This window comes from Atractosteus spatula, chromosome 14, assembly GCF_055471065.1.
Source record: "Atractosteus spatula isolate fAtrSpa1 chromosome 14, fAtrSpa1.hap1, whole genome shotgun sequence".
NCBI lineage: Eukaryota > Metazoa > Chordata > Actinopteri > Semionotiformes > Lepisosteidae > Atractosteus > Atractosteus spatula.
In genome coordinates this window covers 14,180,294-14,192,544 of record NC_142719.1, presented here as the reverse complement: position 1 = coordinate 14,192,544, position 12,251 = coordinate 14,180,294, and the positions used below count along the sequence as shown (strand labels likewise).

Genomic DNA, 12,251 nt, shown 5'->3' with positions numbered 1-12,251 from the left:
TTAATCCGAATGAAATATTGCTCTCGTCTTCGTGACAGTCTTGCCTTCAAATACTTGTTAACTGTGTGTCCAGATCACGTCGGAACACTTCTGCGGGGGGTGTCGCCTGCACAGCCTGTATTCGTGCGCTCGTATCTCGCAGTACATTAGTCACTAATGAGCAGGAAGGGCGGCTTCACGTGAACGCTCTCTCGCTCTCTCCTGTGGTGCGACCAGGGGTTTGCGACAACATAGAATACCTTCACAGAGTTCTTGATGTTGTGCTTGACTCGGAATTGGTCATTTTTTCTCCTGTACCGTCAGTGAATTTATTTTGCTCCCGAGATTTAATAACCGGTGTGAGAAACTGGGACTGCAGCTCCCCTTCAGGTTCTTAACTACTGGGGCAACAGCAGGAGCACACACCCCTTCGTGTGTCATGGAGCAAAAGGCTACAGCGCGGCCTACAACAACACAGCTAACTACCGCCGCAAAACTGGAGGAGCAGTGCGATTCTAACCAGCCCAGCAGTCAGGGACGTCCCTGGGCAGGAATTTGATTTCGGTTGGTGCCCTCCTCTCTCGTTCTTCAGGCATTGCAGCGCCCCCGGGGGGCGCCACTAGCATGCCAGCAGACAGAACCAGCTAGCGAGCAGGACCGTGAGGAGGAGGAGGAGGAGGAGGAGGAGGAGGAGGAGGGTGTTGTTTGCAAACCGCAGAGCAGGGGCAGAGACAGACGGCAGGGGGACAGCAGGCGGCACGGTGGGCTTTTCTGCTCGCGGCGTCGTGGCAGTCCCTCTGCCCGCCTGCCTTGTGCTGGCAGCGCAGTACCCAGGCATAAGCGACATCGGGGGCGGCCCAGGAAATGGGTCTGCCCTGCAGCTCCAGGATCTGGACGCAGAGAAGCCTCTTGGGTCCTGATGTGCGCTGGTCGCGCAGGACGCCGGGCTCGGCAGGACGCCAGGCCCAGCAGGACGCCAGGTCAGGACAGGGGCTTCTCGCAGACGTACTCTCTGACCATTGAGCAGGGAAGATCGTTCCATTTGGCCGGAGTTGTAAGAAGCTCAGCACAGTTTTCTTGACCGCCTTGGTTATTTGGTTCACCAGTATACCAAAACCTGCGGAGAGGGAAGTCTGTTATCAGAATGAACATCAGCAGCTCTGTGCATCTGTGAAAAGAGTGGAAAAACAGTCAGAAGGTCTGTCACATGTGGCAGTGTGTCGAGCTGTCACTGTGTCGAGGTGTCTGGTAGTCAGTAGAGTCAGTGTGTCGAGGTGTCTGGTCGTCAGTAGAGTCAGTGTGTCGAGCTGTCACTGTGTCGAGGTGTCTGGTAGTCAGTAGAGTCGGTGTGTCGAGCTGTCACTGTGTCGAGGTGTCTGGTAGTCAGTAGAGTCGGTGTGTCGAGCTGTCACTGTGTCGAGGTGTCTGGTCGTCAGTAGAGTCAGTGTGTCGAGGTGTCTGGTCGTCAGTAGAGTCAGTGTGTCGAGCTGTCACTGTGTCGAGGTGTCTGGTAGTCAGTAGAGTCGGTGTGTCGAGCTGTCACTGTGTCGAGGTGTCTGGTCGTCAGTAGAGTCAGTGTGTCGAGGTGTCTGGTAGTCAGAGTCGGTGTGTCGAACTGTCACTGTGTCAAGGTGTCTGGTAGTCAGTAGAGTCAGTGTGTCGAGGTGTCTGGTAGTCAGTAGAGTCAGTGTGTCGAGCTGTCACTGTGTCAAGGTGTCTGGTAGTCAGTAGAGTCAGTGTGTCGAGCTGTCACTGTGTCGAGGTGTCTGGTAGTCAGTAGAGTCAGTGTGTCGAGCTGTCACTGTGTCGAGGTGTCTGGTAGTCAGTAGAGTCAGTGTGTCGAGCTGTCACTGTGTCGAGGTGTCTGGTCGTCAGTAGAGACAACCAGTCGGTGTGTCGAGCTGTCACCGTGTCGAGGTGTCTGGTCGTCAGTAGAGTCAGTGTGTCGAGCTGTCACTGTGTCGAGGTGTCTGGTAGTCAGTAGAGTCAGTGTGTCGAGGTGTCTGGTAGTCAGTAGAGTCACTGTGTCGAGCTGTCGCTGTGTCGAGGTGTCTGGTAGTCAGTAGAGTCAGTGTGTCGAGCTGTCACTGTGTCGAGGTGTCTGGTAGTCAGTAGAGTCACTGTGTCGAGCTGTCACTGTGTCGAGGTGTCTGGTAGTCAGTAGAGTAGGTGTGTCGAGTTGTCACTGTGTCGAGCTGTCTGGTAGTCAGTAGAGTCAGTGTCGAGCTGTCGCTGTGTCGAGGTGTCTGGTAGACAGTAGAGTCAGTGTGTCGAACTGTCACTGTGTCAAGGTGTCTGGTAGTCAGTAGAGTCGGCGTGTCGAACTGTCACTGTGTCGAGGTGTCTGGTCATCAGTAGAGTCAGTGTGTCGAGCTGTCACTGTGTCGAGGTGTCTGGTAGTCAGTAGAGTCAGTGTGTCGAGGTGTCTGGTAGTCAGTAGTCAGTGTGTCGAGCTGTCACTGTGTCAAGGTGTCTGGTAGTCAGTAGAGTCAGTGTGTCGAGCTGTCACTGTGTCGAGGTGTCTGGTAGTCAGTAGAGTCAGTGTGTCGAGCTGTCACTGTGTCGAGGTGTCTGGTAGTCAGTAGAGTCAGTGTGTCGAGCTGTCACTGTGTCGAGGTGTCTGGTAGTCAGTAGAGTCAGTGTGTCGAGCTGTCACTGTGTCGAGGTGTCTGGTCGTCAGTAGAGTCAGTGTGTCGAGCTGTCACTGTGTTGAGGTGTCTGGTAGTCAGTAGAGTCAGTGTGTCGAGCTGTCACTGTGTCGAGGTGTCTGGTAGTCAGTGGAGTCAGTGTGTCGAGCTGTCACTGTGTCGAGGTGTCTGGTAGTCAGTAGAGTCAGTGTGTCGAGCTGTCTGGTAGTCAGTGGAGTCAGTGTGTTGAGCTGTCGCTGTGTCGAGGTGTCTGGTAGTCAGTAGAGTCGGCGTGTCGAACTGTCACTGTGTCGAGGTGTCTGGTCATCAGTAGAGTCAGTGTGTCGAGCTGTCTGGTAGTCAGTGGAGTCAGTGTGTTGAGCTGTCGCTGTGTCGAGGTGTCTGGTAGTCAGTAGAGTCGGCGTGTCGAACTGTCACTGTGTCGAGGTGTCTGGTCATCAGTAGAGTCAGTGTGTCGAGCTGTCACTGTGTCGAGGTGTCTGGTAGTCAGTAGAGTCAGTGTGTCGAGCTGTCACTGTGTCGAGGTGTCTGGTAGTCAGTAGAGTCGGTGTGTCGAGCTGTCACTGTGTCGAGGTGTCTGGTAGTCAGTAGAGTCGGTGTGTCGAGCTGTCACTGTGTCGAGGTGTCTGGTCGTCAGTAGAGTCAGTGTGTCGAGGTGTCTGGTAGTCAGTAGAGTCACTGTGTCGAGCTGTCACTGTGTCAAGGTGTCTGGTAGTCAGTAGAGTCAGTGTGTCGAGGTGTCTGGTAGTCAGTAGAGTCAGTGTGTCGAGCTGTCACTGTGTCGAGGTGTCTGGTCGTCAGTAGAGTCAGTGTGTCGAGCTGTCACTGTGTCGAGGTGTCTGGTAGTCAGTAGAGTCAGTGTGTCGAGGTGTCTGGTAGTCAGAGTCGGTGTGTCGAACTGTCACTGTGTCAAGGTGTCTGGTAGTCAGTAGAGTCAGTGTGTCGAGGTGTCTGGTAGTCAGTAGAGTCAGTGTGTCGAGCTGTCACTGTGTCGAGGTGTCTGGTCGTCAGTAGAGTCGGTGTGTCGAGCTGTCACTGTGTCGAGGTGTCTGGTCGTCAGTAGAGTCGGTGTGTCGAGCTGTCACTGTGTCGAGGTGTCTGGTAGTCAGTAGAGTCGGTGTGTCGAGCTGTCACTGTGTCGAGGTGTCTGGTAGTCAGTAGAGTCACTGTGTCGAGCTGTCGCTGTGTCGAGGTGTCTGGTAGTCAGTAGAGTCAGTGTGTCGAACTGTCACTGTGTCAAGGTGTCTGGTAGTCAGTAGAGTCGGCGTGTCGAGCTGTCACTGTGTCGAGGTGTCTGGTAGTCAGTAGAGTCAGTGTGTCGAGGTGTCTGGTAGTCAGTAGAGTCAGTGTGTCGAGCTGTCACTGTGTCGAGGTGTCTGGTCATCAGTAGAGTCAGTGTGTCGAGCTGTCACTGTGTCGAGGTGTCTGGTAGTCAGTAGAGTCAGTGTGTCGAGCTGTCACTGTGTCGAGGTGTCTGGTAGTCAGTAGAGTCAGTGTGTCGAGCTGTCACTGTGTCGAGGTGTCTGGTAGTCAGTAGAGTCAGTGTGTCGAGCTGTCACTGTGTCGAGGTGTCTGGTAGTCAGTAGAGTCACTGTGTCGAGCTGTCACTGTGTCGAGGTGTCTGGTAGTCAGTAGAGTCAGTGTGTCGAGGTGTCTGGTAGTCAGTAGAGTCAGTGTGTCGAGCTGTCACTGTGTCGAGGTGTCTGGTAGTCAGTAGAGTCAGTGTGTCGAGCTGTCACTGTGTCGAGGTGTCTGGTAGTCAGTAGAGTCAGTGTGTCGAGCTGTCACTGTGTCGAGGTGTCTGGTAGTCAGTAGAGTCAGTGTGTCGAGGTGTCTGGTCGTCAGTAGAGTCAGTGTGTCGAGCTGTCACTGTGTCGAGGTGTGTGGTAGTCAGTAGAGTCGGTGTGTCGAGCTGTCACTGTGTCGAGGTGTCTGGTAGTCAGTAGAGTCAGTGTGTCGAACTGTCACTGTGTCAAGGTGTCTGGTAGTCAGTAGAGTCAGTGTGTCGAGGTGTCTGGTAGTCAGTAGAGTCAGTGTGTCGAGCTGTCACTGTGTCGAGGTGTCTGGTAGTCAGTAGAGTCAGTGTGTCGAGCTGTCACTGTGTCAAGGTGTCTGGTAGTCAGTAGAGTCAGTGTGTCGAGCTGTCACTGTGTCGAGGTGTCTGGTAGTCAGTAGAGTCAGTGTGTCGAACTGTCACTGTGTCAAGGTGTCTGGTAGTCAGTAGAGTCAGTGTGTCGAGCTGTCACTGTGTCGAGGTGTCTGGTAGTCAGTAGAGTCAGTGTGTCGAGCTGTCACTGTGTCGAGGTGTCTGGTAGTCAGTAGAGTCAGTGTGTCGAGCTGTCGCTGTGTCGAGGTGTCTGGTAGTCAGTAGAGTCAGTGTGTCGAACTGTCACTGTGTCAAGGTGTCTGGTAGTCAGTAGAGTCGGCGTGTCGAACTGTCACTGTGTCGAGGTGTCTGGTCATCAGTAGAGTCAGTGTGTTGAGCTGTCACTGTGTCGAGGTGTCTGGTCATCAGTAGAGTCAGTGTGTTGAGCTGTCACTGTGTCGAGGTGTCTGGTAGTCAGTAGAGTCAGTGTGTCGAGGTGTCTGGTAGTCAGTAGAGTCACTGTGTCGAGCTGTCACTGTGTCAAGGTGTCTGGTAGTCAGTAGAGTCAGTGTGTCGAGCTGTCACTGTGTCGAGGTGTCTGGTAGTCAGTAGAGTCAGCGTGTCGAACTGTCACTGTGTCGAGGTGTCTGGTCATCAGTAGAGTCAGTGTGTTGAGCTGTCACTGTGTCGAGGTGTCTGGTCATCAGTAGAGTCAGTGTGTTGAGCTGTCACTGTGTCGAGGTGTCTGGTAGTCAGTAGAGTCAGTGTGTCGAGGTGTCTGGTAGTCAGTAGAGTCAGTGTGTCGAGCTGTCACTGTGTCGAGGTGTCTGGTAGTCAGTAGAGTCAGTGTGTCGAGCTGTCACTGTGTCAAGGTGTCATGTAGTCAGTAGAGTCAGTGTGTCACTCAGTCAGTGTGTCAAGTAATGAGTGTGTTGGTGTGCTGGTCAGTGTCTCATGATGTCAGGTATTTAGTGTGTTGGTGTGCTGGTCAGTGTCTCAAGGCGCCAGGTCAGTGTGCAGTTCTCAGGGTGTGGCGGTCAGTCTTACGATACTGTGAGTTTGGTACCGTCCACCCAGACCCATGTCCCCTCCTTGGCCGTGTTGTTCAGTCCAATCCACACACTGTCCTTGGTGTTCCCGGACACGAAGCTCTGTTAAACACACGGACAGAGACCTGTCACCCAGGGAAGTAACTGGCCCCACTGGTGTCTTGGCGTGCAGTACTGTACTGCTGAACTGTGATGCTGTGCTGTACTGTGTTAGCATCCTAACACAGGAACTCCACGCTCCTGTACTGTGTAATACCGCATTGCTGTCCTGCCCCAGCCTGCGCTGTGCTGTTAGGAGTTTGCTGTACCTGCTCCCCCTCATCCTGCAGGATAACCAGGTGGGCTTGTCTGCTCCGGCAGTCCCTCTGGGCTTCTTCCCAGGTTTTCTTCTCCAGGGAGAAGTAGTAGCATCCGTGCAGCTTCCACAGCCTCCAGCCCTCCGGGCAGATCTTGGCCAGCAGGGCGGAGCAGTTGAGGTCATGTCCTGGGTCCCCCCTGGCTTGCGGCGCCCCTGAGGGTCCGAGACGGGCCGCGTTAGGGGACGGGATTCACAGCGCCAAGCCTAGAACAGGGCCACCCAGCGCCGGGCCTCCTGGACAGGCGTGTCTGGGATTTCAAGGCACATGACGTCTGATTGAGCCCATAATGAGCTGATTTAGCTCGTTAAGGGCGCAGTCGGAATGAAAACCTACAGACAGCCCTGGACATGCTGCTGGACAGTCCTGATGCCCTTCCATCAGGTCAGGATCTCCATGTGAATGTGTCCCGGAGATCCCTGAGGCAGGGATGCCGGGATAGGAAAGCTCACCTGTTAGGAAGCTTTTAGCACACTCACCTAACTTGTCCAGGGTGAAACCTTCCAGGAAGCTGACCAGCAGGGTCAACAGGCTTTTCTTCAGGGCTGTGGGAGGAAGACAGACAGGAGCTGAGATAGGAGACCCTCATCCCTCGCTGTGTCCCCTGGGTGCGTTACAGGAACCTGGGACTAGAGGTTCCATGATGCCAGACGGAACTGGGCCCGGGAGCCGGGAGGGTCGGCAGAGATCCCATTATCCGCAGCAGTGAGATTCCAGCCGCTCTCCCACGAGAAGCCGAAGAGAGAAGGCAGCTGTTGCTCTCAGCACCACTGGGCTTAGTCAGTCACTGAATTCAGTCTGGAGGATTCAGAGCTTGTACGGCCACAAAGCATGCCTGTGCTTGTTCCTGAAGGACAGCTGGAGAAGCGTGGCATCTCAGTCCATACTCACTGGTGTTGAAAGCATCTAGGCTCTGGGTTGTGTGATTCTGGATGTCTGTGATTTCCTTCAGCATGTTGGACACTGGAGACAGACAGGAAGGGAGAATTAGTGTTGAACAGCAGCGCCACCTGCTGGTGATGTCAGGAACGGATGCCCCCAGCTGGCTTGTCCCAGAGCCTTACCGTTCTCCCCAGTCTTGTAGGAGAGATCAGTGATGGTGCTGACATTCCTGCTGACTTGCTCCCTGTATCTGAGGACTGAAAGACAGCGTGCAGACAGAAACACATTCAGTTCAGTGTCTGGTGCTGCGTTGCACTGGCACACACACATTGGTACACGGACACACACACCGGCACACACACACACTCTGTTCCGGTGTGCATACTAGTGTGTTTATGTGCCAGTGAGTATGTGTCAGTATGTGTGTGCTAGTGTGTGTATGTGCCAGTGTTTCAGTGTGCATACCAGTGCGTGTGTGACACTGTGCCAGTGTGTGTGTGCTAGTGTGTGTATGTGCCAGTGTTTCAGTGTGCATACCAGTGCGTGTGTGACACTGTGCCAGTGTGTGTGTGCCAGTATGCGTATGCCAGTATGCATACCAGTGTGTGTGTGTGCCATTGTGTCAGTGTGTATGCCAGTGCGTGTGTGCCTGTGGGTCAGTCCGTGTGTCAGTCCGTGTGTCAGTCCGTGTGTCAGTGTGTCAGTGTGTGTGCCAGTGCGCGTGTGCCTGTGTGTCAGTCCGTGTGTCAGTCCGTGTGTCAGTCCGTGTGTCAGTGTGTGTGCCAGTGTGTCAGTGTGTGTCAGTGTGTGTGTGTGTGTCAGTGTGTGTGCCCAGTGTGCCAGTGTGTTGGTGCGTGTGTCAGTGTGTGTGCCAGTGTTCCTGTGTGTGTGCCACTGTGTCTGTGTGTGTGCCAGTGTACCAGTGTGCAGTGTGTGTGTGCCAGTGTGTCAGTGCATGTGCCAGTGTGTGTGTGTGCCAGTGTGTGTGCCATTGTGTCAGTGTGTGTGCCAGTGCGTGTGTGCCAGTCCGTGTGTCAGTGTGTGTGCCAGTGTGTTGGTGCGTCAGTGTGTGTGTGTGTGCCACTGTGTCTGTGTGTGTGCCAGTGTACCAGTGTGTGTGTGTCAGTGTGTCGGTGCGTGTGTGTCAGTGTGTGTGCCAGTGTGTTGGTGCGTGTGTCAGTGTGTGTGCCAGTGTGCCAGTGTGTTGGTGCGTCAGTGTGTGTGCCAGTGTTCCTGTGTGTGTGTGTGCCACTGTGTCTGTGTGTGTGCCAGTGGTGTGTCAGTGTGTGTGCCAGTGTGTATACCAGTGTGCCAATGTATGCGCCAGTGTGCTAGCCCAGGTCTTACTCTTCTTCTCCAGTAGGTTGGCCTTGTCCTGCAGGCGGCTGTTCTCCTGCTGCAGCCTGGACACTGTGGGGATGGAGGACAGAGCGTTTAGGCTCTTCAGCTTACAGGGCTCGCTTCCCTCTGTCCCCTCGAAGAGAAAACGACTGCCAGCACTCCAGCTGGCAGGACAGAAGAGTTCTAGGTGCAGGAAATAGGGTCTGAATATGGCAGCAGTCCAGTCGTTATACAGCTGTGCCCAGATGTTCAGTCCAGTCTTTATACAGACATGGCCAGATGTTCAGTCCAGTCTTTATACCGCTGTGGCCAGATGTTCAGGACCACCTCCAAGCATCATTCACCATGCTTGGAGGGTGGGGGGTGAAGCAAAGGCTTCTGGGTAGAGCTGTACTGCGCAGAGATGCGCTCGTTCTCGACTGAGTCCAGTGTCAGGGGTCTCCAGTCCCGCTGTCTTATAGGTCACCCTGAATCAGCTGGTATTTGACGATTGGGAGCTCTAGAAAGGTATTGACCAACTAAGCATGTCAAGGGAACTGTGGTACTGGAAAACAGAAGGTTTATATCCCAGATTATACTGAAATTAAGTAATTAAACAAAGTCCCGGCTTAAGCACTTTACAATTTGTTGAGTTAACGGTGACTCCTTACCCCTGCTACAGGCCCGAGGATGCAGCCCTGCGGCGAGAATATACCGTATAGCGAGAATAGCTGTGTAGCCACAAGAACGGGAGGAACGCGCTTACTCTTGGTCGCGATGACGATCAGCAGGATGATTGACAGCAGGAACAGCAGGAGGAAGACGACTGTCAGCACCCAGCCACGCCTCCCCGTCTCGCTCTCCGCCGAGGCGCTCGAGGCCAGGCGGTCTGCGCGCGTGAGCCGGGGAGAGACGGAGAGAGGGCGGAATTCAGGCACGCGCGCACTGTCTTGCAAGAAGGAACAACACACGTGTCCACATATATCCAAATATCACAGTCGGAAAGAAAATACAACTAAACGGATGTTATAATATATATATATACATATATTTCTGTTTACGCAGCACAAAGGATTCAAATTCTTCTCTGTGTCAAGAGAGAAAAACACATCAGCGATTTTTCTGGGCAGATTCCAGTAGGGGTGTCGGCTTCAACAACACTGCTGAGCAGCTTGTTCCACACTCCCACCACGCTTTGTGTAAAGAAGCGCCTCCTGTTCTCAGTTGTAAATGCACTTCAACATAGTTTCCACTGATGTCCTCCGAAGTGATGCTTCTCGCTGGACTGATGGAAGCAGAATTTGAACTACTTGAATACTCCGTTTAAGACTCAAAAAAAGTCCTCATTTGAAAGTCTCAAACGTTTTGCGCAGCGGATAATACACGGGTGCATTAATTAAACGCACAAATAAATAATTGCACAGGCGGGAATGGCCGAAAGGATCAGCGACCGTGTTAAAGAAAACGTCAGCAGAGCGAAGAAAATTATCTTTCCGAGCAAAGGTGGGAGGTCTGGGGGGCGATCTCCCACCCGATCTGTTTCAAAAACGCCTCTGCTGCTGGATTTGTGATGAAGTATTTGTGGCTGTTTCGGTGTCTTTTACAGTTTAAGAGGCGCGGCCTCAGTCCAGCGGGGGTCAGGGGTGAGGGGGGGGGGTGTCTGTGACCCCGAACAGGGTGCCGAACCCCGCCCCACCCCGGGCTCCGGGCTCCGGGGTGACCGGACAGTAAGGTAATGTGGTGCGATGGGGGCTCCGACATCCTCCAGTTTGTCACCACACCAGCCGGCGTGTTTACAAGCAGCCCACTGGAGATGCGCCACCAGTGTGAGGGTGATCGGGGCGACAGATCTGCTGGGTTTTTTTGTTCCTGTATAAATATGTTTTGCATTTCCTGCAGAAATTTACACAAACAACGGGAAAATAAATAATAATAATAATAATATATTAATTATAATTATTATTATTGTTGTTGTTATTATTATTATTATTATTATTAAACGAGTTGTAATTGAATGTGAACACGGACCGCGGCGGTTTATTTACTGCTGAGCAAACGGTATTTAGAAAAGATTTCTGTTTTCGCTAAACAAGACCTTACTGGTCCGAGAAAGGTAATAGTGGATAAAACTGTTCTGAGGAAGACTTTCGGACATACGGCATCGCCTGAATAGGTTAAAAGCGAAAACGGGTTGTATTGCTGTCAAGAAACGTGTTTTTCACGGACTCGATTTTGCGTGTGGAGAGCAACCAAGCTCTTTTTTTACAGAGAATGCTCGGCTGTTTTATTAAAATGCGTGTTTAGTTTTTTAATTTTTTTTTACTTCGGATTGTGAGGGGGAAAGACGCCCTGTACAGTCCTGCCTGTTTCGAATCGCTTGTTAGACATGATAGATACTGAACCAGTTCAATAATAAAACAACCAAAAAAGCGGTCAATCGATAGAATAAATACAATAACTAAATAGTGACCCAATCGCATAATTAAATTAAAAAATAATCAATCGATTACGGAATTAATTAGTGGACTCAATAGTGCAAGTCAATTAGTGAATAATCAAGTGAATAAACACTCTATAGATCATTAGACAATCAAATAAAAAGTAAAATCCCAAATATTTAAATAATTTAATCAACGAACAATCAATCGATCTGATATTTAAGTAAATAATCAAATCCGTCATTAGATAACGAAAAACAGTTAATTGATTAGATAAATAATCAAGTAAAATAAGAGATCGAATAAGTAAATAATAACGCAGTATTATTTAAATAATAAAGCAGTAAATAGTTAATTGATCACAGGATTAAATAAACAATCAGCTAACCACTGAATCGATCAGATTATTAAATACCTAGTCATTCAGACTGTAAAATAAACAGCCAAGCTATTAGAGAACTAAATAATCACCCCGATAATAAATAACTAAAGGCGACAATCAAATAAATAAAGGAACAACTCATATAATAAAAGTCTAGGATCATATAATTAAATAGCTGCGCAATAGAATTAAATACGTTATTAGATATTTAAATAACCATCCAAATAAAAGGTCAATAAGATAAATAAGTTAATGTTCTGAGCCATCAAATAAAAAACAAACAGGAATTGGATTGATCATTCAGTCAAACAGTAAAATAAACAAATAGCCGATCGAATAAGTGAATAATGAAATAACTGCTCAATCAAATTAGTAGATCAATTATCGATCGCTCCGAGAATTAAATAACTAAGTAATTAAGCAATCGGCTGAATAAAATCGAAGAGCTGGTCAAGCCGTCGCTGTACCTGATACCCATATCTTGCTTCTTCTCGGATTCCTGGCTCGGTCCTGCCTGACTTCGCCCGTGTTCGGGTTGCGAACGACGTAAAAGTTCTCTCTCGCCATCCCGCCGGAGCCGCGCCCGAGTTCAAGCGCACCGACCCGGCCAGCGGCTGTAAGAGACACGGGGGTGAAACGAGGTTTTTGTCTGGGGTCCAGACGTTCAAGGAATTCGGGGGTTTTTCGAGTTCAGCTCTCCGGCTGTCCGCGGAATTTCCGCCTTTGAAACGATTTTGATTGAAAACCTGCAAACGATCCGAGCTGCTGGGCGTGACGTCACTCGCACCCCTCCACCCGGTACCCCACAGGGAGCGCGAGCAGCGAGGCGGGCAGATGTCGGAGATGACTGTATCGCACACTCGAGTATCGCGTCTCTCTATCGCCCAGCTCTTTTCATCTTTAACCTGATAAAAATGAAGCCAGAGAAACCGCCACACAGGTGTGTTTGTGGAAGATCGCGTGCGGTCGGCGGCAGGGCCCTGATGAAATTCAGGAGGAAATCTGACAGGATGTTTTCGCGGTTTGTCAGCACCGGGCATCGACTTTACTTACCCTGGTTTCTCCATGATTCGTACTGTGTTTATTTATGTTTAAAGAGCTTTTACTATGC

The 12,251-nt window shown here is 51.1% G+C and overlaps 1 protein-coding gene across 1 annotated transcript; it reads right to left on the bottom strand.

Annotated features, from left to right (window-relative positions):
• Positions 1–960: 960 nt before the first annotated feature.
• On the bottom strand, positions 961–11,724 carry LOC148820718 (hepatic lectin-like). The gene is made up of 9 exons (XM_088932650.1): positions 11,608–11,724; positions 9,087–9,209; positions 8,348–8,410; positions 7,183–7,257; positions 7,010–7,081; positions 6,598–6,663; positions 6,071–6,273; positions 5,761–5,864; positions 961–1,096 (listed from the first exon to the last, which is right to left on the bottom strand). The coding sequence occupies exons 1-9, from the start codon at positions 11,705–11,707 to the stop codon at positions 961–963; spliced, it is 942 nt and encodes a 313-aa protein (XP_088788776.1). The 5' UTR covers positions 11,708–11,724.
• Between the last annotated feature and the right edge of the window lie 527 nt (positions 11,725–12,251).

Excerpts from the sequence above, each read along its gene's own strand:
- LOC148820718 (XM_088932650.1), bottom strand. The coding sequence starts at position 11,707 with ATGGCGAGAGAGAACTTTTACGTCGTTCGCAACCCGAACACGGGCGAA. Across the intron at positions 6,664-7,009 it reads CCTAGATGCTTTCAACACCA|CCCTGAAGAAAAGCCTGTTG; the intron begins GTGAGTATGGAC and ends TTCCTCCCACAG. Across the intron at positions 6,274-6,597 it reads TTTCACCCTGGACAAGTTAG|GGGCGCCGCAAGCCAGGGGG; the intron begins GTGAGTGTGCTA and ends TCGGACCCTCAG.